Genomic DNA, 26487 nt, shown 5'->3' with positions numbered 1-26487 from the left:
ATGGATTGAATGACCAAAACAGTTTGCTTGTTGTGACTCTCCAAGGCTGGATACCAAATGACTACGTACAGAACACACAGTGCACTGGGTAGTGCGTATACGCTTCCATATTCCACCCTATGTAGTAAACTTGAACAGGAAGTACGGTTCCGTTAGGGACGGTTACTGCTACACGTCACGCTGTTAGCCAATGAGCGGCCGTACGTGATCCGGGCGCTTAGGGAAAATATGGCGCCGAGATGAAGGAAGAAAAGACGAACGCTGTGATTAATTTTTCCGTAAGGAACGAAGGATCCGTGCTGAATAAAGAACAATCTGATCAGGGAGGCGACTGACGAAAAAACGCCGTGGTTGTTTCGGTAAGCGGAAGAAAGTGCGCATGCGTTGAATGCATCGCTTGTCGCGTGCTGGTTTCTCCTTAAGCTGGAACAGCTAACGGTCTGCTTCTGTCTTTAATCATAACACACACACACACACACACACACACTGAGCACAGTCTGGCAAGGTTAAAGGGAAACTCCACTCTGAAGCATGTTATACATGTTCTGATCGGGGTATTTGTGATAGTTTTAATGATTCTGGTGTTAATGTGTTTGGTGCTCGTTATTCTTGTTATGTTTTTTTTAGAAGTTTGTGGTTGTACTATGCTGACGTCATTGGGGGGGGGCACACGATCAAGTCTGTTGCATCGTGTTAAACATTTTAACTATTACAAACATTATAAATAACATTCAGGTTTCACATAAAGTGCAAAACATTATTCTCACACTCTCCATGTTCCAGTGATGTCTAATGACCAAATATGGGATGAGATTCGTGGCAAAAAAGGATTCAATTAAAGTAAAACAATTGAACAAAAAATAATCAATTGAAAGTTAATAAAGAATAATAATAATAATAAAAAGAAGAAGAAGAAAAATATTGGCATTGACTTGCATTTTTCAATTTTTGCTGCTGGATTTTTCACTTTTGTTCCTCATTCTTTCAGTTGCACTGCAATTTTTTTACCTTTATCCTTCAACTTTTCAGTTTCACCGCCGAATTTTTCATTTTCGTTTCTCAACTTTTCAGTTCCGCTACTAAATTTGACCTTTTTGCACTTTTGACACTAATGTCCCATAGGGTGGCAGTTATAGGACTGCGTTCTTGTTGGCCAGCTTTTTTAAATCACCACTTCATTCTCAGGACAAGTTTACTGGTGAACTTCATTAAACTTAAATAACTCCATAAAAAAGCATTATTATGTCTTTATTTCTGATCTGGTTGTTTTTATTTTCAAGGTTTGTGATCTGTAGTTATTGTATCAATGTAGGTTTACATGAACCATATTCTGTAAGTAAAATGTGCAGCATATGGACAAATATACAGTATATAGAACATGATGGATATTTTATTAATATTATTAATGTTATTAATATTATTGTCATTCGTATTAGTAGTATAGTTGGGTACCATTTGCTACTCACAATTTTTTATATATTTTACTTTATTAACAATATACTTATACCACACTTTGTATTTATAAGCTATTCATAATAGATGCTATACTGCTGCACATTTCTGCAATTTCTTAAACTACATATCTTTTTATACTATATCGCACATTCACACATATATTAATTGAAATGCTGATTTGTTTTGGCTAATGTGTTCCAGTTCACTATATCGCTATTTATTTCAGTATTTCAAAGTTCTTATAGAGAAAGAGAAAAAAGGCATTTCCACATTGTATATATATATATTCCTATTATATTATACAGTATATATATTATTTATATTTGAAAAAATTTTACTTCATGTAAGCTTATACACACTTCTTCTCTTAAGCACCTTGCAGTAACTATAGTCTAAGTATCGAGATTCTGAGTAACTGTACATAAAACTTTTTTTATTTTACTCATAGATCATCAAAAACTCTGACTGTCTACGTGTTTCTCCTCTTTCTGTACTCAAGTGAAGTGCCTGTGTTTTTGTGCAAAGAAAATCTCGAACGGATTGTAAACATCACTGTGAATTATCACTGTGTTTACTCCGCTCAGACTGCACGGGGCGGCGCGTGATCCTGTGGTGTTCACGTACAGTTTATATTAGCATCTGGTCTGTGCATGCTCCAAATAGATAAATATTGTTTTTGTTCTCTATGCCATTTCCATGCAGCAACATAATGACATACCTGTCCATATTCTGTTCATTTTATGTGCACTAAATTATATGATGATATAAACTGTATGGATCTCACCAAAAGTATCAACCCAGACAAATCAGGTGAATCCATGTGATGTGTGTTTACAGTTCCTTTTGACACTGAATGATTTTGCACCCTAAAAGTAGTTTTTAGTTCATGTAATGTTAACCCTAGTCTGAGGCACAGTTTCCCCTGACACACACACCTAGCAGCAATAGAAATATAATGTAAACGTTATAATGCTTTTTATGAAGAAAAAACAGAACTCGACAGTAAACTGGTCCTAATAATGGATTGGAACTATAAACAACTGGCCAATGAGAATGCAGTCCTGTAACTCAGTCTTGTGTTCTGGCCCTGGCTTAGTCTAGGTCACATATTCTATTTAAACTTAGATTCTATCTAAGTTTTAGTCTATGCCACAAATTCTAGTCATGATTTTTAGTCTAAATTATAATTCTGGCACTGACTCTAAACAAAAGATTCTGCCTTGTCCCCCAAGAACCCATATTCTTATAGATCCTATCTTTTTATCCAGTCTTAACTCTCACTTCTGCCAAGATTGATGAGGTTTCTTAGAATTGGCCCCAATCCCATGTTTCTAATCTCAAATTTCAGTAACTGATTCAGCTCCGGATACAGCCCCGTCCACAGTAATGTTCTCTTCCTTAGACCCCACTTGCCAAGGTCTGACTTATTTTCTATGTTTGACCTTGACTTGCTTAAAAGTCGTGGTGAGTACGGTATATCCCGGTAATCTTGAGTTATAAAGTAGGAATTCACTTTTGTCAGAGATCAGGTTATAGCTAATTATCAGTGCAGTGTAATAGTGCTTTAATAATCTGAATGCTATAAATGGGTCTAATGTTCTAATGAATCATACATCTGTACAAGGAAAAGAACTATCAACATATGTATTAAAAAGCATATGTGATTTCTCTGACTTTAAAGCTCTCTTCTCAAGGGTGTTCTGTCTTTCAGAGTTGTGCTGGTTACATAGTTGGATTTCTCTCTGGAATGTGAACTAGGCTCACTGGTAACACACACAGGCCTGCTGGGTGTTTGACAACATGTTTTGAAACTCGTCCATCCAGGAAGCAACAAACATGATTCTGACCTAAAGTTCTAAGCAAATATAAGTAAATAATTCTAATTAGATACCATTACATGCCAACGTTTGGCCAATCAGAATAGGCAATTTATGTCACGTTTTGCAATATAGCCACATGCTCTCCACTTTACTTGGAGTTCGTGTGTGAAGTTCGTATTTGCCTTTAAAAACACTTCTAAACCTTTAACTCATGAAGTTTGTTCAGTCCCAGCCAAGCTACGAGTTATGAATTATGTGCCTTGTAGATTTATTTACTACGTAGATCTGGCTCTGAGCTGAACTGCCTCCGCCTGTTTGTGGACGTACTTAGGAGGGGTTATGGGTATTAGAGGTGGTGGGGGGGAGGGAGAGGTTTGTGCATGGTGTGTGTGGTGCACTTTTCCCCCCTCCTCACCCTGTGGAAATGGACACTGCCGATGTATTTATAGACTCGGAGAACAGTAAAGAGCTGTTTCTCAAGACACAGTTAGTCACATGCGTTCGTCATAACTGATATCAGACTCTAGAAGTTTCTGACACGTCATCTTCCGTTCAAGGTTTTAAGTAGTATAAGACGAACTTGTACAGGTAGGAGGACGTGTTTTTAAATTCATACTAGTTTATTAGTGAAATGATAAAGTACCCTTTATTAAAACTGGTAATAAATAAGTATGTTTTTGATTCCAATGCCAAATAAACTTAAAAAGGCATCTTCCATGTTGATCATGTGAATAGTTAATCTGTTTTCGCGCAGCTCTTTGATCAAATCATTTTTCTTTAGTTGATTATCTGTACCATGTTTGGTTTCTTTCTTCACAGATGACAAGAGTGTTTTGAGTCCACTCCAACTTAGACACTGTTATCAGGCAAAACCGTGTTGCGATGGAGAAGCCAGTGTTACAGACGCAGCATTCCGTGCTGCCATTCTTCGATACAGCCCATGCTGTCAACCTGCTGCGCGGTATCCACGAGCTCCGTGCTGAGCGCAAGTTTTTCGATGTGACCCTGTGTGCCGAGGGGAAGGAGTTCCACTGCCACCGAACGGTTCTGGCCGCTGCCAGTACCTACTTCCGTGCCATGTTTGCTGGTACGCTCCGTGAGAGCGCCATGGACAGAGTGGCACTTCACGAGGTCTCGGCTGAGCTGCTCGGACTCCTTGTTGACTTCTGCTACACGGGCTGTGTGACCGTCACGTGCGACAACGTGGATGTGCTGCTCAAGGCAGCTGACCTCTTTCAGTTCCCCTCAGTCAAGGCGGCGTGCTGCGCTTTCCTCGAGCAGCGCCTCGACGTCTCAAATTGCCTCGAGATCCAGGACTTTGCGGAGGCATATGCCTGCAGCGAGCTGGCCACCAGTGCCCGGCGCTTTGCGCTCAACAACATTATGGAGCTGGCCAAGGGTCAGGAGTTTGAGCGTCTCCCTTGGAAGCGCTTGCTGGAACTAGTCTCAGACGACGCATTACGCGTGGACAAGGAGGAAACAGCTTACCAGATAGCGGCACGCTGGGTTAAAGCTGACCCGCGGAGAAGGCTCCAGTACTGGCCTGAACTCCTTCAGCAGGTACGCCTGCCTTTCGTCCGACGCTTCTTCCTTCTAGCTCGGGTTGAGAGCGACCCACTTGTCTACCTAAAACCAGAGTGTCTGCGCCTGGTGGGCGAGGCACGCAGCTTCCAGTCGGGAGAGTACGACCGGCACGACCGTCCGTGCCAACGCATGCGCCCTCGTCCTTCGACCGGTCTTGCCGAGATCCTGGTTGTGGTGGGAGGTTGTGACCAAGACTGTGATGAACTCGTGACCGTCGACTGCTTTAACCCGCAGACGGGCCAGTGGAGATACCTTGCCGAGTTTCCCGACCATCTTGGTGGAGGCTACAGCATAGCAGCACTAGGCAATGACATGTATGTCACAGGTAGGTTTGACCATTGATGATATGACCCAGGCAGCATTTAGAAATAGACTCAGGACTATCTGTAATCTCATCCAAGTGCATGTTTTGTTTTTTCATTATATAAATCTACCCTTGAAAACAGGAAGAGGTAGTTGACTTTCTCTGTCAAAGGAGTAATACTACTACTGAAGTTGTAAAATACCGTAGGCTATGAAGGCTACATGCCTTTCTGAGAAAGAATCTCAAATGTCTTTCTCTGCGAATCATGAAAGCAAGAGGTAGGACATCCAGCTCCTTTATGTCAGTAAAAAGTGGCAGCCATTTAAGATTTGCCCCAGTGAGAAGATTTCACTTGGATTGTGGGGAAGAAATTAATCTACATTGATTGCAAAAAGAAAGCGTCAATCAATCATTCGACCACTTTTAGCCACCAGGGTGATGACACTGGAGCCAGTGCCTTTTATACTGTATATTCTGGTTATGAGGCTTATAAGTAACTATGGGTAAATAAATATTGTGTGTCAAGAGTGAGAAAAGGCATTTTACTGAAGATTTCTGTACCATTGGAAAAGCATTCAGAATCAGTCGTGTGAACGCTTAAAATGTTTTGATCAATAATAAATTGCAGGTAATTTACAAAAAAAAAAAAAAAAAATTTAATCCTTAATGGCCTACATTTTCTCTCACCTTTAGAACTTTCTAGAACACGTCTCGTGAAATGGAAGCGTGCACGAGTATAAATAAACTACTAGCTGTTTGGTTATATGCGGGAGGGGTAATGGGACATGGTGTTCTTCCACAGAAGCAACAGCACTTAATGATTCAGGCGTACAAGACTGGACAGTGTTTGCACCAGAGAAGCATCTCAGGCATTCACAAATCCTTGCATGTGTTTTGAAATGTTTGGTGCAATGAAGTGCTACCACGGCTACCTAGAGGTGCACATGCAAAACATGAAATGAAATGAAATGAAATGGACTGACCCATACCATGCATGACCATGTTTAACCCCACCCACTTTTGAATGGCAGGCGGCTCTGACGGTTCGCGGCTCTACGACGGCGTGTGGCGCTATAACTCGAGCGTGAACGAGTGGACCGAGGTGTCGCCCATGCTCAAACCACGCGAGTACCACAGCTCCTGTGTGCTGAAAGGCCAGCTCTACGTGGTGGCCTCGGACAGCACGGAGCGCTACGACCACGCACTGGACTGCTGGGAGACACTGACACCCATGCTGCACCCCATGGATAACTGCTCAACGACAGTGTGCGGCGGCCGTCTCTATGCTACCGGCTCGCTCACAGGCGATAATGCCATGGCCATCCAGTGCTACGATGGCGACACCAATCGCTGGAACCTGGTCAACTGCGGCCAGATGCCTCCTTGGTCCTTCGCCCCCAAATCAGTGACTCTCAATGGACTCATCTACTTTGTGAGGTGAGGACGTTTACTCAGAAAGCACACGCTTAAGGTGTTTGACCATGTATATTTGTGGAAAAATGAAAAAGCAGAATTGGCAAAAACTTTGACTTAAGGTGGAGTAGTCTCTGTATTTATAATAATGTAATATGTTAAGGGACCAAATTTCACATAAATTATGTATCTATTTTAATTGTTACTAGGGTTATTAATGGATCTATGAATCTTACTTAGACCATCGATTAAACTTCATTTGGCATTTTGATTGCAAATTTCCAAGCATTGAGTTTAGTCCCTAGATCTGAACTGAGCTTCATGAAATAGGACACCTATCCAGGAGTATAGGTTCTGGATATCAGACGTGATTTAAAAAAAAAATTGCTATCCAAATTTCAGAATATTAAATTAAATGTATGTTAAAATCAAGACTTGAAATAAACTGTTGAGATTTCCTTGTAAAATTCAGTGCAAATAAATTCAAAGATTACTGCTTTTCAAAGTCAAATGTTTCAGTTTAATAAATTCCATAGTATATACATTAAAAAACTAACAACTTAGTAGTGATTACATTTAAAAGTGTTTTTTTCAAAGGCTGATAATAGTAATAATAATAAGTTTGCTTGCATAATTTCCAATTTAATTGGATTCAATAGCATAATGTATTATCTGATTTAATTTAAGTAGTAAGATTTTAATGTATTTACCAACATTCAAGTTACGGATTTAAATGGCTGTCCTGTACAGCTGTCCTGATTGTGAATAATCTTAATTTTAGAAAATCCTTAACAAGTTCACAGTCCAGTACAGTGGAAAACAGCTCTAAGACAAAATGGCTTCTGGGATTCCCCTAGGTATTTAAAGGCGCAGAGACAACACTGTTACATAATGGCAGTGTTGGGAAAGTGGACAGAGAATTAGTCAAGTGATTAGTATGCTTTACATTGTATATTCATGTCAAAGACGTTTAAGAGCCACTTTGTCAGACTTAAGAACAAATCTGACTTACGAACGTGCTCCCGGAACTGAACTCATTCATATGTGGGGGACTACCTGTACCAAAAGTTTTTAACACACTTTGTGACTTGTGTATCAGTCCAGAAGAAAAAGTAAAACTCTTACAAAATGCAAGCTAGTTAGTTTTTTTCTGCAAACGCTTAGGGTTTATTTTTAAGGAATTTGTCTATTTTAAGACCGTTTAACAAATCAAAACTAATTCAACGATTTAAATAATTTAATTGACCAACAAATGTTTTAATTGCATACTTGATTTAATCACATCTAGCTCTAGTTACTACATTGTCACAGGATAACTCAGTATGATTGGATGGTTAACTCACAGCTGCCTTATTCCTAATACCAATTGAATGCATTTCCAGTTTCCATAAATCAGTGGTCATCAGACTAATATAACTTCAGTCATGTGACATTCGGCATTTCGACTATAGATAATGCTGCCAAAAGAAATGATAATAATGCCTTTCCGGCAAAATTTACCCTCTCACACACTGCTTTTACCGAACACCCAACGAGAGATCAGATAACTGTGTGTGTCGTGAGGATTCGGTCATTGGATATTACAGAGTTTTAGCAAGCTCCAGCTGTCTCATTAAACGCTTTCGAGGACAGTGCTCTGGCAGATTTACAATATGGTGATATTTACAGCCACCTCATTAGGTACGATTTAATGTCAAACATCATTTAGTAAAATCAAAACAGTATGTAAACATCATATCAACATGTCAGTTTCTGACGCATTTTTTTCTCTGTTCACGTCTTTACTTAGCTAGCTGTGCTGTGTGACAAGTCCCCGAGGTTACTCCACGTGCGCTCACACCGGTGCGCTTAGCCATTTAGCATGCATGATAAATAAATAAAAACTGTGCGATTGAAAAAAAGAACATGTAACAGGATGGAGACTGGAGATTGAAGCCAGCTAACTTTTAATCCATAATTGTTTAACATATACACACACACACACACACACACACACACACACACACACACACACACTAGGGTTGCAAAAAAAGCACCAATAAATAACCTTGATAAAAAGCCACAGGTGCAAAGTATTAGGTGTTCACTGCAGGCGCCTCTCGACCTCTACTGGTGCCACAGTTAGATTTAAAAACGGAAAGATGGAAAAAACATCGACCTAATTTAAGCTTTGAAAAAACTAAACGAACGAAACAAACGAAAACGAAATAGATTGTATTACAGATTATTTATCTCATGATTATGCTACCTGAGATACAATAGTTACTGCACATGCGCCAGTGATCACCAACAGGGGCTGGTCTTTGACATGGATTATTTTAGACTTTCGTTTTCTTTTGCCCTTTTTGGACTGACGTGTCATGGACTGTGTCATGGTTGCTATGTTTTAGGGATGACTCTGCAGAAATCGACACCTACGATCCACAGAAGAACGAATGGAACAAGATTAGCCCGATGAATCAAGTAAGGGACTTTTCTTCTGCGGTTGTGACTCGATCTCAGCTCATTTGGTGTGTTTAATATATCAGGCAAGAAAATGCATAAGAAAATGGCAGATTAGTATGCAAACTGGGTAGCAAGTATCTCTCAAACGTCTACAATTTGAGTATCTTGGTAATGTTAGTCTGCTCCATAACTAACCTTCTAAACTTTCTGATGAGATGTTTTCTTCAATATGTTCCTTCCCAGGTCCACGTAGGTGGCAGCGTGTCGGCTCTAGGAGGCCGCCTCTACGTGTCCGGTGGCTATGACAACACGTTCGAGCTGTCCGACGTGGTGGAGGTGTACGATCCCGGCGCTCGCTCGTGGAGCCTAGCCGGTCGCCTCCCTCAGCCCACCTTCTGGCACGGCAGCGTCAGTATCTTCCGCCAGTTCATGCCCCTCGTGCCCAGTACTTTTGAGCCGGTCGACATACCCGAGGCGGAAGACATTCCCTTGCACCGCCACCATCGGCACCACCAGGCTCTTCAAGAACTCAACAACGAGCTCAACCAGAACCACCGCAATCGGGAAGTGAACCCGGCACGCTGAGGTTATTGTCGAACTCAAAACTTAGTTACGCACTTTATCACGTTTTCACCTCAAACGGAGAGCAACTTACTCTCTCCTTGTTCGCTTCTCTAAATTCTCATTATGTTAGTGGGCTTGGTCAGTGTGGGATTTGTTCCGCCAGCATCGTTCTCATCAGACTTTTTACTATCATTATTACAACTAACTGAGTAATTACAACTTATTACAACTAAGAAATAATTACATAAAAGCATTGTGATGCTTAAAAAAACAAACAAGAAATGCACATTTGCATAATAATCATTTGAGAGTTTAGTAAAGGATTTTCTCTTATGACTAGTGAAGGTATTAGTTCCCTTATCTATGCAACTTAATAATAGAATACTTAATAATTCAAACTAATCGTACTGAAGTTTTTTTTGCTAACCATTTCATCTGGCCAAATAATAATATTCCAGTAATGCAAAGGTTTATTCCAATAAAGCGCTTAAAGAATGTTTTTTGTTTTTTTTTTCCGCAAAAGCAAAGTATGATCAGCTATTAGATTGGATTTTATAAGTATGAAGTTCAACATTTCAGTAAGAAGGCTAGATGTAGACGTGACATGATCTTTAATCATTATAAAGGTTTGAAAGAAGAATAAAGAAGAATTCAACATATAATTGGCTGCTATGAACCTGAGCTGTTTCAGAAAAATGGTTATTGTTTGTTAAGCCACACAGTGACCTATGAATCCTTTAAGCATTAAAAAAACATTTAACTAACTTAAGACATTAACCAGTAAGCAAAGGTGCAGATGACGACAGATGATCAGGCCGGTGATTAGTGTACTGGTGATGCTGGATGCTGAGTGCTTCGACCGGATGAGAGGGGAAACGAGGTCGCTGCTGAGGTTGTTACATAAACAAATCATTTTTAAATCTTGTATTTTTAGGAAGTTTGCTGTCTGTCGCAGTAAAACATTTGTTAGAGAGGTTGGCGCCAGTCTTTCGTACAGCTCTGTGTACATACAGTACTGTGCAAGCATCCTAGACACATGCAAATAAACTCTAAAGTTTAAATATCTTTAAAAATAAAACGACTAGAAAAGGTATTCAAATAAACACAGTCGGTATTAAGTGCATCAGTGCATTTTTATCAAGGAAATGAGCTGGTAAGGTTTTCTGAGCGTTTATGAGAACCTGACACAGTTCTGACACGAGGCACTGGGAATGTCAGACCTGTTATATAAGAACAGATGAAACCATGTAGACTTCATTATTATTATAGTCTGAAAAATGGTGTATTATGTAATCTGTTGCTACCTTGACTGCCATACTAACGTTTATCATGTATTGTTTGTTTTATTCCGTTGGAAAAGTAATATTCAGAATCAATTTTTTTTTTCATTAACACACGTCATAAAATAAACATTTAGGACGAATTAGAATGCCTAAGATGTTTGCACAGTACTGTGGAAATGTTTTCCAGACCAGGCTATTTTTTTTTTATTTTTTATTTTTTTATTTCTTTCTCATGGCACAATGGGAATACCATGCAGTTTAAACGATTTAGATCATCAGACTGCCAAGACTTTGGCATTTAAACGAGGAGTCAAAGCGGGACTTTTAATTGCACAAGAGTAAAAAAAAATTATAATAAATTCTCTATGTAACCCCCTGCTACACTAATGCCTTTATCTTAGTGTTTCACTATCGGTTGGATACGGCCAAGGTAGAAACTTTTCTGAGTATGTTGGAGGCATGATCGTATGGACGTCCTTAAAACATTCAAATTACCGTACTGTTCTCAAAATCTTCAGTAAATGTCAATCGGGTTCTTTTTCCGCCTTCATACATGAAAAATTTCCTGGAAAAAGTCCCAGTTTGACTTGAACGGTCGATTGATCAACATTTTAAATAGATTACTAGTTTCTTCTTGTTATTAATATTGATATTATATAATATTAATCTATTCTACCAATACTACTATTGTAGTAATGCATGCTGGGTACAGGAGCCCTGCACCATTTCTTAGTGTCCATCACAAACAAAGCTCAGCCAGTATGTTATGATGATGTAATATAATCCTGTACTTTAGCATAGCTAAGCAAAGTATGCTTGTTTACATGTGCGAATATACAGAACACTACAGTGGGTTTGTTTTGTAATGCTTTAAATTTCATTTTATGCTATTATTAATAAGGACACATACATGTTCAGTGTTACAAATAGAACAATCCTAACAAAAGACAGGAAATCCATTGTCTGATGTACAGAACATTACTCTGGTGGGAATCCTGCTGGTTGTTTTTAACGCTGGCCCAAGCCTCGCTACTGGAGCCGTGTACATTCGCGTTGCATGTTTCTACGACACTAGAAGGAGACGGGTTAGAGACAGAAGTCTCGTTATGAAGTGGTGCCTAGTAATGATCCATACTTTGGGAACCGGATAGACAACGGGGTCTGCCGAAAGCAAGCCACAGCTATTTTTCTTTTTCTCTTTTTCATTAAGAATTTTATTCAATTCTTTGTGACGTACATCATAACTCCACACTTAACTAAAGATCAAGTGTCGGATCGCTCGATTAATATTTACAGCTTATGATCGCCAAATATGGATTGCACTGCAGAGAAAATAACATTACATCTATTTTTCTGATCTTTTTCTCGCCTCATACCAGACAATCTATTATGCATGAATTTCTGTTCTTTTTTACATGAATTAATGTCTCACAGTATTTTGATAGGAACTTTATTTATGGATGTCTAGACGTGTTTTTTTTTTTTTTTTAATGAAGGTGTGTAACAGTACATGAAGATGAAGCTTTGTTTGATTTGCTCAACATCTTTCACTACGCTGGTAAAAAACTGGAAATTAGTAATCTCTTCTCAAGCAGATGTTGTTGTTTTATTACTAAGGGTTTTTATTATAGAAATGGTACTTGTAAACTTTGTGTTACTTTGTTTTTTTTTACAATATTTGGTTTTAGTTTGTGGCCAAAATCCTGTTCACCGTACAGGCCTTGTGTTTTAATTGGTGTAGTGATGTCTGTAAGTGTGATGAAGGAATAAACTGCAGGCAGGACTGTGGGGTTTTGTCTTGTTTATTTGCACTGTAACAGGTGCAATCACAGCACATCATATCATACAATAATGGATATTTTGTAATATTTGTCTGAAATGTTTGGTACAAAGTATTGAATGAATACACGGCACCAGTCAAAAGCTTGGACACAAGTGTGGATTTATTTTCTACATTCTGAAACGATACAGAATTTTTTTTCAAAAATCACCAGGTAAAAAACAGCGCCTCATATTAGAGCCGTCATGAAGCCTTTACAGAGCATGCGTACTGTAGCAGACACATCTCAATATCAACTTCTCAGAGAAGATTATTGTATATTTTGGATGCCTTCAGTATTGTTTTACAGTGTAGAAAGAAATAGAAATCAGGGGAAAAACATGAAGTTCCAAGGTGTGTCCAAACTTTTGACTGGTAGTATACATAAATAAAAATACAACATATTATTATCATACGTTATCAGCCATAACCCAAGATCCCAAGAAAAGCCAATGCAGCACAAATCTCCAAAAAAGGTCAATGCTGGCCATGACAGAAAGGCACCAGCACACGACAGGAGCAAAGAGCACAAGGTCACCGACCCGGCCTCCACACGCCACACTCCAAACAAGCACCCACTGGATCTGCTGGACAAACAGGTCTGATCCATAAATGCCGAAGGATAAGAGCCACCCTACACAATACTGGGCTTAATGTTTTGTGTTGTAATGCTATGGCTGATCAGTTTATGTGGGAATATAGGAAAACCCATCAGTTGTTTAGTAAAGATTTCATTTCTTCTGTATCAAAAATGATAAAACTATTAAATTGCTCAACTCCGCCATGTTGCATTAAACACCCTAAAGCAGTCCAGTGCAAAATCTGAGTTTGGTTTAGGGTTTATTTTTCCTACCTATAACACACACTGACCGAAAATCTTAGCATGTTGATCAGTATATGAGCTGTGTGCCAGGCAACAGTAAAAAAAAAACAAATAAAAAAAAACTAATAAGCAACCCTTTCATTTTATTTATTTTTTTTACTGACAAAAAGACAACAGCCCCACCTTCTTGTTGTCTCTTGACTCCTGCGACAGCTCTCCGTCACTACGTCGTTCATGAATTTCCTTTTTTTTTTTCACTTTTTGGGGTGGCTGAGTGGTCATCCCTGTCGCATCGCACCACCAGAGTTGGGGGTCGAATCCCATCTCCGCACTGTGTGCGTGGAGTTTGCATGTTCTTCCCGTGTTTCCTCTGTATAAGACATGGTGTAGGCTGACTGGCGGTTTCCAAATTCCTTGTATTGTTTGTACGAGTTGTTAATGCGTTGTTAATTAATGTGTCACATGTGCCCTGCAGTGTACCACGAGTTCCCTGGGATAGGCTCAAGGTACCCCACCACCCTACACAGGACACGTCCTATAGACAAAGGATAGATGATTTTTTTTCGCATTCGGTTCGACATTAGCTACAGCCATAACTGTCTCAAAGTTTTTATTAATTTCACAGTCTTTATGCAGTCTTCCTGAAAATATTATGTTGTGTAAAAAGTTTAAAAATGAAAAAATAAACAGGTGTAGGGTTTTCCCAGGCTGCCACACAAATAATATCTACTTTGTATATTGTAATGATTTTTTAAAAGTACAACTAATGCTATTTCTTCGATTATAGACACATGTTCATTCTCTAAAAAACTTAATTCATATATGTCTGTACATTGCAGGAGAATAGCTGGAACCTTCGCTCTTAAAAACATATGTTTCCTTCCCATATGTACTTACTCTGTGTATTTAAAGTTACCTCGTGCTTGTGCACATCGTCAGAATGAAATGAAGGTGGTCTTAGCATTGTACCTTGCAGCACTCCTGCTCTCTCTCTTTTTTAAGCCTTCCCATCAGCCTCGTTGCCCGGCAGCTCCACCACGAGGCCTTCTGACTGAATGGGAAATGTGTCTGTCACCAGCACCTCCATCACCTCGTCCATGCCGAAGCTTTCCTGCACAGCCTCCTTGACAGCTCCAGAGTCCACGTTTTCCGCCGCGGCAGGCTGGGCCTCCTCGCCTGCTGTGTCTTGTCCTTCCGGGGGAGTAGAAGTAGGTGTAGTCTCTGTGTTCACGTCCTCCACGATGAGGTTGCGCAGTTTCCTCTGGCGTGGGGTGTAGTTTTCTACACGGTTGTGGATCTGTGAATGTCGCCGCAGGTGAGCCTGAACACAAGAAGGGAATAAGTAACTAACTAAAGCTGCTTTTAAGTAAATAATCAAAGTAAAACTGATGGAGAGTGATGTTATAAAAAATGAAATAATAAAAAAACAACAATAATAATAATAATCATCAGCACTGATGTTATGCATTCCAGCACAATAATACAAGGGCTGCTAAAGTCAAACTGATGTGATGAAATTTCTTGTATATTTAAAGAAGACTTCAAGCAAAGTACAGCAATAAGACTCTTAGCCGCAGTAAAACATTTGAATGGTGCAAACGTTTTGAAAAAAAGGCAGCGTCCATGAATGATGATCCAAGCCCAGGTGGCTCGGAGCCCACTGCAGTTGTTTCTATGAACAATCAGCGAGTGGACTGCCTGATCCTTGACAATCGATGGACAATGTGTCACCAACTCAAGGAAAGATCCGCATATGTCTTTGGGAATCGTGCAAACAATTATTTACCAACACCACTTGGCACAACAGGAACTTGGCTGGAAGATATTGACATATCCCCTGTATAGTCGTGACCTCGCTCCAAGCCATTTCCACATGTTTGAGCCATTAAAGGTGTCCCTGGAGGCCAGCGTTTTTAGACGTTCAGTGTCTGATCATGGCTCAGGCGTACTAAAAAAAAAAAAAAAAAAAAAAAAACTTTCTACCCTTTCTACGAGTGTACTGTTTACTATAAAGCTGTGACCATGTGTGTGTGCATAAAACATATTTTATTATGTGTCTGTTTGCGTGTGTGTACAGTGCGCGTGTGAAAACAAGTCTCATTAGAGAGGTTAAAGATCCACACACACACACACGTGGCACACACACGTGCACAGACAGACCCCTCCTACTTTCACCTTCACAGACACACATAGACACACACATTCTTTCTCTCTGCTCTATACAGAAACACTGCCCTGTAGGTTAATTTTTTTTTTTTTTTACTTTACAGCAGGCATTCCGTTAGTGTGTCGCTCAATCGAGTGTTTCTTGTTTATTTTTACCATAAAACAGTGTTTCCGTTGCGTGTGTGAGAAGAGTAAAGAAAGGGTAACTGTGTAAGATGAGAAGGGGGAGAGGAAAACTCAATTTAGATTCTCAGACAGACACAGCGCCTGTCAGCGCCTATCTGTCTGGATTTATTTAAAAAAAAAATTGTGAAGGTTAATTTGTTTTATTTTTACTTTATATTTTGTGTTAATTATTTTTATTTATTTATTTTTGGGGGCTGTGAAATGAATAAGTGGAGTTTCCATTATTTCTTATGGGAAACTTCGATTTGGTTTACGAGCATTTTAAAATACGAACTTCCTGAACAAATTATGCTCATAATCCAAGGTTCCACTGTAATTTTTTTCAATAAAAAAAAGTCCCGGTTTGACTTGAACACCCCTTGTACATAGGAAACACGTCTGGTTATCCTGTTATAGAAATATTATCAGCAGCAGTAAATCCACTTCAGGAAAACGGACATGCTAATCCGCTTTAGAATCCAAACTATCCCTCTGATGTCTGATTGATTTTCTTGACTCTGACGATACCTGTCTGGTGAACTTGTAGCCACACTCACTGCACTCGAACTTCCTCATTCCTTTGTGTCTCCGGACGTGTACCCGAAGCTGCTCGACAGCTGGCGAGGAAACAAGATCTTTTTAATACGATGCCACAACACAGAGTAACAATAAGGGCACTGGCATCAGGTGATACATCTATAACATCATACAATACGCAATAGTACAATTCAGCACAGACCTCTGAAGGACTTGTTACAGATGTGACAGGGGTGCGGCTGGCCTTCTTGGTGCCTGCTGGCTATGTGGCGCTGCAGCGGCCCTTTCTCGGTGAAACGCTGCTGGCAGAACTCGCAGGTGTACGGCCGCTCACCCGTGTGTGTGCGGCTATGCTTGTCCAGGCTCGCTATATACATACACACACACAAAGAAACGACTGCTCAAGGAGTAGTTACCAGTTATCATAGACCTTTCTGTTCGCATCAGTGCTCTAAAGTTTTTAAAAGAAGTCATGGAAAAACAAATTCCATTTGGCCACGGTATATTACATCAGCATGGTTACATTGTTCTTTGTTATTCAGTTACATAAACAACGGTAGAGCTGATTTTTTATTATTATTATTTCTGGAAAATGATTTATAAAAGAGATTTAGCATTGTACCCAGGTTATTTATAATCTTTGGCCTGATTAGGAAAATCCTGACGTCGTATTTTTAGTCATTTGGACAGAGATGTGTTTACTCTCCATGTCAAATTCAAACAGACACCTAATGTGTTTTTCTCTAGAGGCACTAGAGATAAAAAATTAACCTTGCTCTTTGTGTAGAAGGGATGGCATCAGTCTCAATCACAGTCAATCAATAACCAATCATGTATGAGGAAGAATGCACATAACCTTACCCTCGAGTGTGTTTTGCTGACCACTACTGTGCTATTAGAAGCAGTTTTAAAAAAAATGGAGACTGGCTTCACTTGCATGATAGCTGGCTGTCTTGATAGGGGGATTTGAGTCAAACCAGGACTTATGTTGAAATTTTATGTGAAAGAAGGTGTTAAACCGAACTAAATTGTACGGAAAAACTCTTAGCCACAAAAGATCATTTGAAAGGTGTCCATGTTTTAAAGAAGGCCGTACATCCGAGATTGGCGATCCTGGCCGATGTGGCTTAAAGCCCACTGCAATTGTCTTCATAAACATTTAGAGTAAAATCGTCTGATCTTTGAAAATCGACGAGTAACTTGTCACCCAGTTGAGAAAGAGACGTGTACAGGAACTGTACACACAATCAATCACCAACACCACTGGCACATTACAGGGACTTAGGTGAGTTATTGCATCCCGCATACAGTCCTGACCTTGCTCCTAGCCATTTCCACATGTTTGGGCCATTAAAGGAGTTCCTGGGAGGCCAGCGTTTCAAAGTGAAGCAGTCCGATCATGGCTCTGAGTGTACTGAGAAAGTTTTCTAGCTTAATGGTATCCAAGCACTATTGAAACACTGGGATGTGTGCATTAGTGTAGCAAAAGATTATATAGAGAAATAAAGGGAGTTTTTCCTTTCTGTTAATCAAAAGTCTTGGTTTGACTTGAACACCCCGATAGCTACTATACACCTTAACTCATTTCATCTGAATGACGCTGGGTTTATCCTATACACTATATATATATATATATATATATATATATAAATAATATAAATTACCCTGGGTGCGAAAGGTCTTGCCGCAGAGGTGGCACTGATACGGTTTCTCTCCCGTGTGTGTGCGGAGGTGCATGTTCAGATTGACCTTCTGGGTAAAGGCATGATTGCAGATCTCGCACACGAACGGACGCTCCTTCCTGCAGAAAGCGGAAAACAAACATTATTTCTGTACCACCATTCATTTAACATCCATAAGCATGTGTCATGTAACTATTACCTAAAATAAAATGTTCTGTGTATATTTTATCAACACGAAATCTGGCATGGAATTTTTTCCTTGAGAAAATACATGGACTTCTCAAGGAACGACGAGTTAATGGAAAAAAAAAAAAAGACAATGGCGTGTTTTGAACCAACATCTTGCTAATACACTTTAACACCTTATGTCGGGGTTTCTTTTAATTGTCACAGTGTCACTCCCAGGTATGGATATGTCTACACCAGGCCCTGTATGGGATTCTCATGGCTACGCTGTACCTATCCGGGGTCCGATACGGAATCGTAAAGAAGACCTGTGAATGGCTTTGATGTGCATTTGCAGGCCGTTTCGGCTGGACGCCCGATGGCCGCACTCCTCACACACAAACAGCTTCTCCCCCCGGTGCTTGACGGCTTCGTGGAGGCGCAGCTCGGTACGTGACAGAAAGCATTTGGGGCACAGCGTGCACTAGAGGAAAAAACAAGGAATAAATCCCAGAATGGAAAAAAAAAAAGTTTGCATAATTTAACAAATGAAACAAACTCTTTAAATATCAGTTCTTAAAAGGTTAGCATACTGAATTATACTTATCTTTGTAATAATTAGCAGTATATGTTTTGTTGAAATATGCATAACAACACAGAAAACTTTCTCATGGTTGATGGATGTAAAACTTAAGTAAAAAATGTGGTTTAATTATAAATTAGATCCCTTGTTTGTAACAATTTTACATTTCCTCCATCAGCCCTCGAATCTGCAGACACCCAAAGGAAAAGATGTTTTTTTTCTTTTTTCTTTTATGATTTATTGTTGTCTTGGGAGCCTTTTGCTCATAACCGCTGTAAACAGAACTGGGAAGATAAACTCAGGAAAAATACCTTTGATGAGCTTTGGGAAGATGTGCTTGAAAGTATACAGTAGGTTCTATTTTGTCATGTGACCGCTTTACAGTGATTTAATCTATAGTGGTTCATAGATTACGTCATTTAAAATCTATTTAAGTGGATTTTTTTTCCCAGGCACTATCGATGTCAGCAACAGATGTCAGCTTTTACCTGCCAACCCGTACTCAGATACGGTACGGGTTCACTGCTCTCATTTTTATTACACAATGTCCAAGGCCTTGGCTATACATTTACAGCCTTGCTCATTGCTGGCAATTTTTTTTAAATAGTCAGTAAGGCTTTGTTATTGTCACAAGTAAAAGCAGATGCTTTGGTTTCTTCTTTTTTTTTGCTTTTCATTGGAAAAGCCCTACTCCACCTCATTCGTCTTGGCTGGAAGACCTTACGTCTTTTCTCCGTTTGGAAAAAATATATAAATTTAACATCACAGGCTTTGAAGCCTGATTTTTTTTACTTTTATACACCACGTCATTAAATTCTTTTAAGAGCATGCAGTCCACTGACAGTGTTATTGTCTTCCTCTTCCTGTTTCTTTCATTGTTAAATCCTTCTTTCTTACTCCTCTTTTCGTTAGTTTGTTCGTCTTTAGTTTTGTAATAAGAGAAAAAAAAAATTAAGGAACACTTATTGGGTCTGGATTTTGTATTCTCTTATATTGATTTTCGCTCCTACATATTTAAATGCGGTTTAGTCCCAAACCTTTTCAGCCCCCTGCTTCTTTCTTACCTGGACTCTGTCAATTTGAACCTGTGGTGCTTCTGGTATAGACACTGACCTGTGCTTATTCACTCCACATTTGGCTTCTGAAAAGCTGCTTTGTGTTTTACAGTGATTAAGTAAAACTGAATTCGGCTGACATTAGTGTGGTGCTGTGACCGGTTCTTACTGAATATGGTTTGGGAGCTCCGTGGACTTTGATCATGTGTTTTCTGAGTTCTTTCTTCTGCATGAACTGCTGCGAGCATGATGTGCACTACAAACAGGGACAATGTTTAAACATAACCACAATAGGCTTTCAATAAAAAACATTTGATTATAATGGAAAGAAGAAATTGTCTTTCCTTTTGTAGTCGCTGTGATGCCATAAATTTCAGTAAAATAAAAAAAAAACCCTGACACAAATGTTGACTGTTATGACCTATTATGGAAAATTTACCTCTTAGTAATTTTTAGACATTAGTTTGGGTCTCTAGTAGTGATGCGTGGGTCGTCTGGTAACCCGCGGACCCCGCGGGTAACCCCCGGACCGGGTTGGGGCGGGTAAAGAAATTGTCACTTTATTTGCGGGGCGGGTTGGGGGGGGTCATTAAAAACAAAATAAAAATAAAAAAGCCATGTATGTTGCGTGCAATTCCCTATAGCCTATATTAAATATTTGGGAATATCTATTTTGATATTTTATTAAGTTCTTTGATAAGGTTACGTCACGTGACAAGTCACGAAAGCGCCAAGCAGCCAGTCACAACAAAAACAAAGAAATAAAAGTGAAGATGAAAGACGAGGCGTGGGAGAAACTGAAGTTGGGAATTTACATCATTAAAGGAAAAAAAGGTCAGGCTGCTAAATCTGATGTTTTAGCATTCTTTTTTTTGCACAGCGAACGTAAAAACGCTAAATGAACATTTCCGTGTAATAAATGAAAAAAAAATGTCAGTGGTTATTTAGCGTAGGCTGTAAACTGTAGGCCTGCCCTATAGAAATTTTAAAAAAAAAGATGTTTAGCCTAGATTACAAACACTGCTTTGTAAATGTTTAAAATGTGTATTATTATCTTGTTATTAATATGACCTGATTTATCGTTCATATTCATAATCATCTGCAGTTGCCAGTTTACAGGGCGATGTTTCCAAGCACTTTCAGGCTGAAATAAAGGCTGTTTTCATTTGAATTACAATGCCTAGTATGTCTATTTAATGGTCGCGGGTGCGGGGCGGGGCGGGTTGTAAAAATAGATACAGTGGTGTGGGGCGGGCCGGGGCGAGCCAAATGATTTCATAAAAGCGGGACCCGCGGGTTGGAAATATACCCGACCCGTGCATCACTAGTCTCTAGTGTGCATATAGAGTACAAACTTAAAAAAAAAAAAAAAAAGAGTTTAAACAAGCTAATTATATTCCCCCAATGTGACCTCATACAAAAAGAGCCGCTCTATCAGTTTGTTGCCCAGCTCCTCTGTTCTTTGGAGGGGTGTGGCTTAGCAGTAGCTCATTTATATAGACACTGAAATGCTGCATTTGAAGGAGGAGTGAAATAAGGGAGCTTAAGGTACGAAAGAAAGCATCATCAGAGAAGGAATTATCAGGGGGAATTCAGCTAGAGAATTCACTCACACTCACACACACACACACACACACACACACTTTTGGCCACTCTTAGACCCGTGGTAAAATAGTTAGTAAAATATTAGACCATACATCGATACAGAATTTAAAAACATTATTAAACATGTTCTAACAGAAAGTCTCTTAAATTGAACATTTTGTGAATGACCCTTTGATTTTTTTCAAGGATTTAACTTGTTCAGGCATATACCGAATAAGTTCCCTGTAATGTTTTGGCACAATCTCAATCAATAAGTAAGTAATTCTCAGCCATATTAAACCATACCGAACAAGGTGTAACTGATCGAATATTCCTGGACATTTCAGGGAACATTGTTTGTTCTATGCCTGAAAGAGGTAAATCCTCTTAAAAAAAAAAAAAAAAAAGAATATGTTTCTTATATAAAACAAAATGTTTTGCTCATTATTTCATGCAATTGTGTTAAGAGACATGGGGAAAGAGAAATAAAACGCACTATTTTTTTAATTATTTGTATTAAATGGTCAACACTGTAGTAAATAAGAGCATTTTCATCTACACCATAAACCTACCTGATCTTTATATATGATTAAAAGTGGGATAAAGACTCAAGGCATCAATAATGGATTTGGACTCTACTGACATTTTTTTCAAACTAGTGTTGCCAGTGTGTGTTTTAAAGCCTTATATCAAACTATTTAGTTAACGAGGTCACATACAGTAAGTCACAGATGTCCTTTAAAGTGTGTTTTAATGCTCCAATGTGTTTTTATGCTTTTTTCACACCCCAAGCTCCCTTTTCACTCCTCTTTCGAACATGCCGTTTCAACATGTTTCGAGCATGCCGTTTTCAGTAAATGAGGTACTGCTGAGCCACGCCCCTTTAAATAACGACAAAGCTGAACAACAAGTCAGGGGAGAGGCTCTACTTTATACGAGGTTTCATTACTGGGGGAAATATAATTAGCTTGTTTTTACTCCTATTAATAAAAAAATTATAATCATTTAAAAGGACAAAAAGCTGGAATTATTTTTCTCATATTCTTTGATTGTTCATACACACTAAAGACCTATCTGAATGTAAGAAATAACCAGAAAGTAAGTTAAGTTTGTTTAATGGTTTTCCTTTAAATGACCTCAGGACGCTGAACCTCTTCCATACTGTAGTTGCACTGTTTTGTAATTAGGGAAAAGGTAAAAGTGATTCAAATGTTTAGTGGCTTTTTAGAAATGACTCTATTGTATCTAACTCATTAAGATCTGATCTAATCGTATAAGGCCCAAATGAAACTTTCCAGACAGAGGAAACACACAACCTGGTGAGGAAACATCTGGGATTCCATAACATTAAATACATTACACTTGTCTTAAAATTGCATCAAAAAATTTATCAAAAAAATTGGTTGACATGTTTTCCATTAATAAATATAACTGGCAAACTGTTTTACATGATCAGTTTCAGAGTGGTGACAGTAACTCTCCCTTACACCAAGCCTAAACCAGCATGCCTTAAAGTGTTTAATTCCTAACTTATCACATACAGAGCTCTATAAAATAAATAAATCTCATTTCTGGCCCACAAAAAAATTATCACCTTATTTGGCATCTCGCCTGTGTGTGTGACCATGTGCACACGCAGCTCCTGTCTCTTCTTAAAGCCGATGGGACACCTGGTACAAAAAAACATCTAGAACACACAAGATCTTAGTGTTGAGTAAATCACCAGTGCATGCAAACCTTTCACAAAGAATGAATGTTTTTTCCGTTTCCTCACCACATCAGTCCTGCTGAGGCAGTTCCTCAACTCGTGCTCCTGCAAATTCTCTTTTCTGTAATAGCACTTCCCGCATTTTTCACACCTGAACGGCTTCTCCCCCGTGTGCCGCCTGTTGTGTACTTTCAGGTAGTATTTGCTGAGGAACGTTTTGTGACACGTGGGACACTGGACAGAGCGATTATTTGCACCTTCCGAAGAGCCGCCTCCGTTTTCTTTACCGCTGACGCGTCCTTTAGGTTTACGCTTCCCTCTGGGACCCTTGGGAGACGCGATGGGCGAATCGTTAGGCACGTACTCTTCGTCTGTGTCCACTGTGAAAGTCCCCTCACCCTCCTCCTCATCATCATCATCTTCAACAGGATCACTGTTCTGATCGTCACCAGGTCTTTCCTGAGAGAGAGAGAGAGAGAGAGTCACAATGATTAAAACTTACCTATCAATTATTAAGTAATTCGAACAGTTTAATAGATTATTTTGATATCTACAAGAGTCTTATACCTTTTCTATACGAGCATACTTTATCATATCTTATACATTACTTGTATCATAATTTTTTTTGGCATATTTGGTTTATTAAGAGAAAAGAGCTGTCCAAATCTACCTAGCCCTATGGGACAAAGTAATTGCCCCCTTTGCTAAATCATGAATCTACGGATTTAAATTCCACTGGTCTCACCCAAGACTGATTAGTGCCAAAATCACTTAAATAGAACCTGTCTGACAAAGCAAACCACAGCTAAAAGACTTCAAAGAGCAACACATAATGCTCAGTGGTTAAGGCATTGGACTACGGTTTGGAAGGTCCCAGGTTCAAATCTCATGACCACCAGGTTTGTCCCTGTTGGGCCCTTAAGCAAGGCCCTTAACCCTCAAATGCACAGATGTATAATGAGATACAGATGTAAGTCGCTCTGGATAAGGGTGTCTGTCAATGCCGTAATGTAAATAAAGCTTAGATCCAAATCAATTTAGGAACATTAATTATATATGAATTAATTACCTCACGCTCAACTGGCACAAGTGAACTGCTTTGTTGTCCATCAGTAACAACGACTCCCTCATCTTTGGTGTTGTAAGCTGCAGTTCTTCTTCTTTTTGCTTTTGTCTTCAGGACTACAGGAGCAACGCTTTCTCTAACCACCCTGCTCACCCTCACCCTCCTGCCAAAACGGGTAACGGTGGCTGAGCTGGTGCTTGGAGATTCATCGAGCTCTGCAAACGCTGCTTCTGACGTCACTGTGGGTTCTCCATCGCTTTTTACCTCCTGTTGAGATGGAATAGCAGTCAAATCCGGTTTGGTGTCCACAGTTACCAAGGGGAAAAGTGGCTTCCCGTCAACGTCTTCACTAGAAACCGAAACTTTAACCACGTCCGAAATCTGAGCAGGAATGAGCGAAACGGGAACGGACAACTCATTCGCAGCACGTCGAACCTTCTCCTCGTTATTGTCGTTTAACTGGAGATCACCGGTGTAGAAGAACTGCAGGAGCAGCTCGAGTCCATCTTCAGGACAGTCTTGAGGAAGGTTAATCTCCGTGCACGATGTGGAGGAAGCCGCGTCCTGGAACATTTGACTGAAGCAGGCCAGGATGTTGCGGTGGGCCAGGAAAACTTGGCCGCTCTGGGTGTTCAGCATCACATCACAAAACCTTCCAAGCCCCCTCTGCTGGTTGAGCTTGGACAACACCCACTGAGCGTGAGCGCCATCTGGTGTGCATTTCTCCATTACGACTACCTAGTATGGACATGAAAGGAATACTGCATTGCACTTACACTGATCAGCCATAGCATCATGACCACCCACCTAATATTGAGTAGGTTCCCCCACTTTCCTACCAAAACAGTATTGACCTGCGTGTTCTGACACAACCAGCGATAAGTTTTTATTCAATTTGAGCTACAATAGCACCTCAGATTACACGGGCCAGCCTGAACTCCCCATGTACATCAGTGAGCGTTGGCCAGACATGACCTTGTCGTCAGTTCACTTGTCGGTTTTCCTTCCTTGGATCACTCTTGGTTCGTCCTCACCACTGCAGCCCGGGAACATCACATAAGACCTCAAGTTTTGAAATTGCTCTGACCCAGCTATCTAGCCATCTCAATTTGACCCATCTCACAGTAGCTACATTTTCAATAAAGTTCTCAACTGAACCTTATTTTTTTCTGAAGGTGATGTGTTGGAAGCTGAAAAAGAAAATGAGCAAGCGTATGGATTTGAGTGACTTTGACACGGGATAGGTTGTGATGTTGAGAGGACGCGGGTTAGCTTCAAAACTGCAGGTCTTGGGACGTTCCAGATCTGCAGTGGTCAGGACATACCAAAAGTGATCCGAGGAAGGAAAACCAAACCGGTGGACTGGTGTCAGGGTGCAAGTCTCACTGGTGGACATTGGGAGTGAAGGCTGGCCCGAGTAGTCCGAGCCAATCGAAGCGCAAGTGCAGATCAAACTGCTGAAAAGGTTATGGCTGGTTGTGACAGAAAGGTTTCAGAACACACTGTAATGGTGGGAAAGAGGTTGGGGGGGAGGGGGGGTTGGTGGCTCAATATTAGGTGGGTGGTCATAATGTTATGGCTGATCAATGTATATGATTTAAATATTAATAGGATATAGAAATGTCCTGTAATCGCACAGTATATTGACTGACTACAGTAAAATCTATAATCGCCTTATTGATTAAAAATAAATGAACAGTGTATAAGCACTAAGACAGGATGAAATACTGTCTGCTAGGAATATTTATCATTTAATATCATCAGATTTATCATCACGCCGTGTCCACATCTTATCCAGTGTCTTAATGACTGCAGCTGTCAAGTCTGTTGCTATGAACTCGACGTTGTGGATGATGTGCGGATTTTAGTGACGCTCCCTAAAGTCTGTTTCCCTTAAAACCAGCGGTGAAGGACTTACCACAGTGCAGGATCTCTCCGGTGACTACAAACCCGCGCAATGTTGCGTCATATACGCAGATCATTCACATTAAACCTGGCGTGTAGTGATTAGAAAATATTTTTACCCGCTAAATGCTTTTTATTCGAGTAAAAAAAACAAAGACGCCATTTTGGAGGAAAACCAGGAAGTGACGCTCGCTTGTCAAGACGAACTAAGAGTTGGCCAAACGATGTATTACAATGGGATTAGGTTGGTCATCAATGTACTATTTTTATATATATAAAAAAAAACAATACAAAAAATTTGTCGTAAATTGTATAAACGACTATTACTTTAAGGTATTCTGTAACCATATTTATACATTAT

At 39.7% G+C, this 26487-nt stretch overlaps 2 protein-coding genes across 4 annotated transcripts; one reads left to right on the top strand and one right to left on the bottom strand.

The window, feature by feature from the left end:
• The first annotated feature begins 221 nt into the window (after positions 1 to 221).
• Positions 222 to 12651, top strand: klhl21 (kelch-like family member 21). 2 transcript variants are annotated; one of them, XM_053481833.1, is made up of 5 exons: positions 222 to 359; positions 4095 to 5184; positions 6195 to 6600; positions 8967 to 9039; positions 9265 to 12651. In XM_053481833.1, exons 2-5 carry the CDS (start codon positions 4158 to 4160, stop codon positions 9604 to 9606), a joined length of 1848 nt encoding a protein of 615 aa, XP_053337808.1. In that variant the 5' UTR covers positions 222 to 359; positions 4095 to 4157; the 3' UTR covers positions 9607 to 12651. The 2 variants fall into 2 exon arrangements, with proteins under 2 accessions (XP_053337808.1, XP_053337809.1); XM_053481834.1 differs by lacking the exon at positions 222 to 359 and adding an exon at positions 3779 to 3863.
• A 56-nt stretch (positions 12652 to 12707) lies between these two features.
• On the bottom strand, positions 12708 to 26357 carry zbtb48 (zinc finger and BTB domain containing 48). Of its 2 annotated transcripts, XM_053481832.1 has the most exons (11): positions 26140 to 26357; positions 24225 to 24959; positions 23222 to 23614; positions 23042 to 23134; positions 20033 to 20119; positions 18555 to 18709; positions 18043 to 18179; positions 16581 to 16745; positions 16370 to 16458; positions 14480 to 14831; positions 12708 to 14045 (listed from the first exon to the last, which is right to left on the bottom strand). In XM_053481832.1, exons 2-10 carry the CDS (start codon positions 24948 to 24950, stop codon positions 14508 to 14510), a joined length of 2169 nt encoding a protein of 722 aa, XP_053337807.1. In that variant the 5' UTR covers positions 24951 to 24959; positions 26140 to 26357; the 3' UTR covers positions 12708 to 14045; positions 14480 to 14507. The 2 variants fall into 2 exon arrangements, with proteins under 2 accessions (XP_053337807.1, XP_053337806.1); XM_053481831.1 differs by having other exon boundaries at positions 12708 to 14831; positions 26140 to 26356.
• Positions 26358 to 26487: the final 130 nt, after the last annotated feature.

The sequence above is a fragment of the Clarias gariepinus genome, chromosome 22, assembly GCF_024256425.1.
Source record: "Clarias gariepinus isolate MV-2021 ecotype Netherlands chromosome 22, CGAR_prim_01v2, whole genome shotgun sequence".
NCBI lineage: Eukaryota > Metazoa > Chordata > Actinopteri > Siluriformes > Clariidae > Clarias > Clarias gariepinus.
This window is presented reverse-complemented; position numbering and strand designations above follow the sequence as displayed.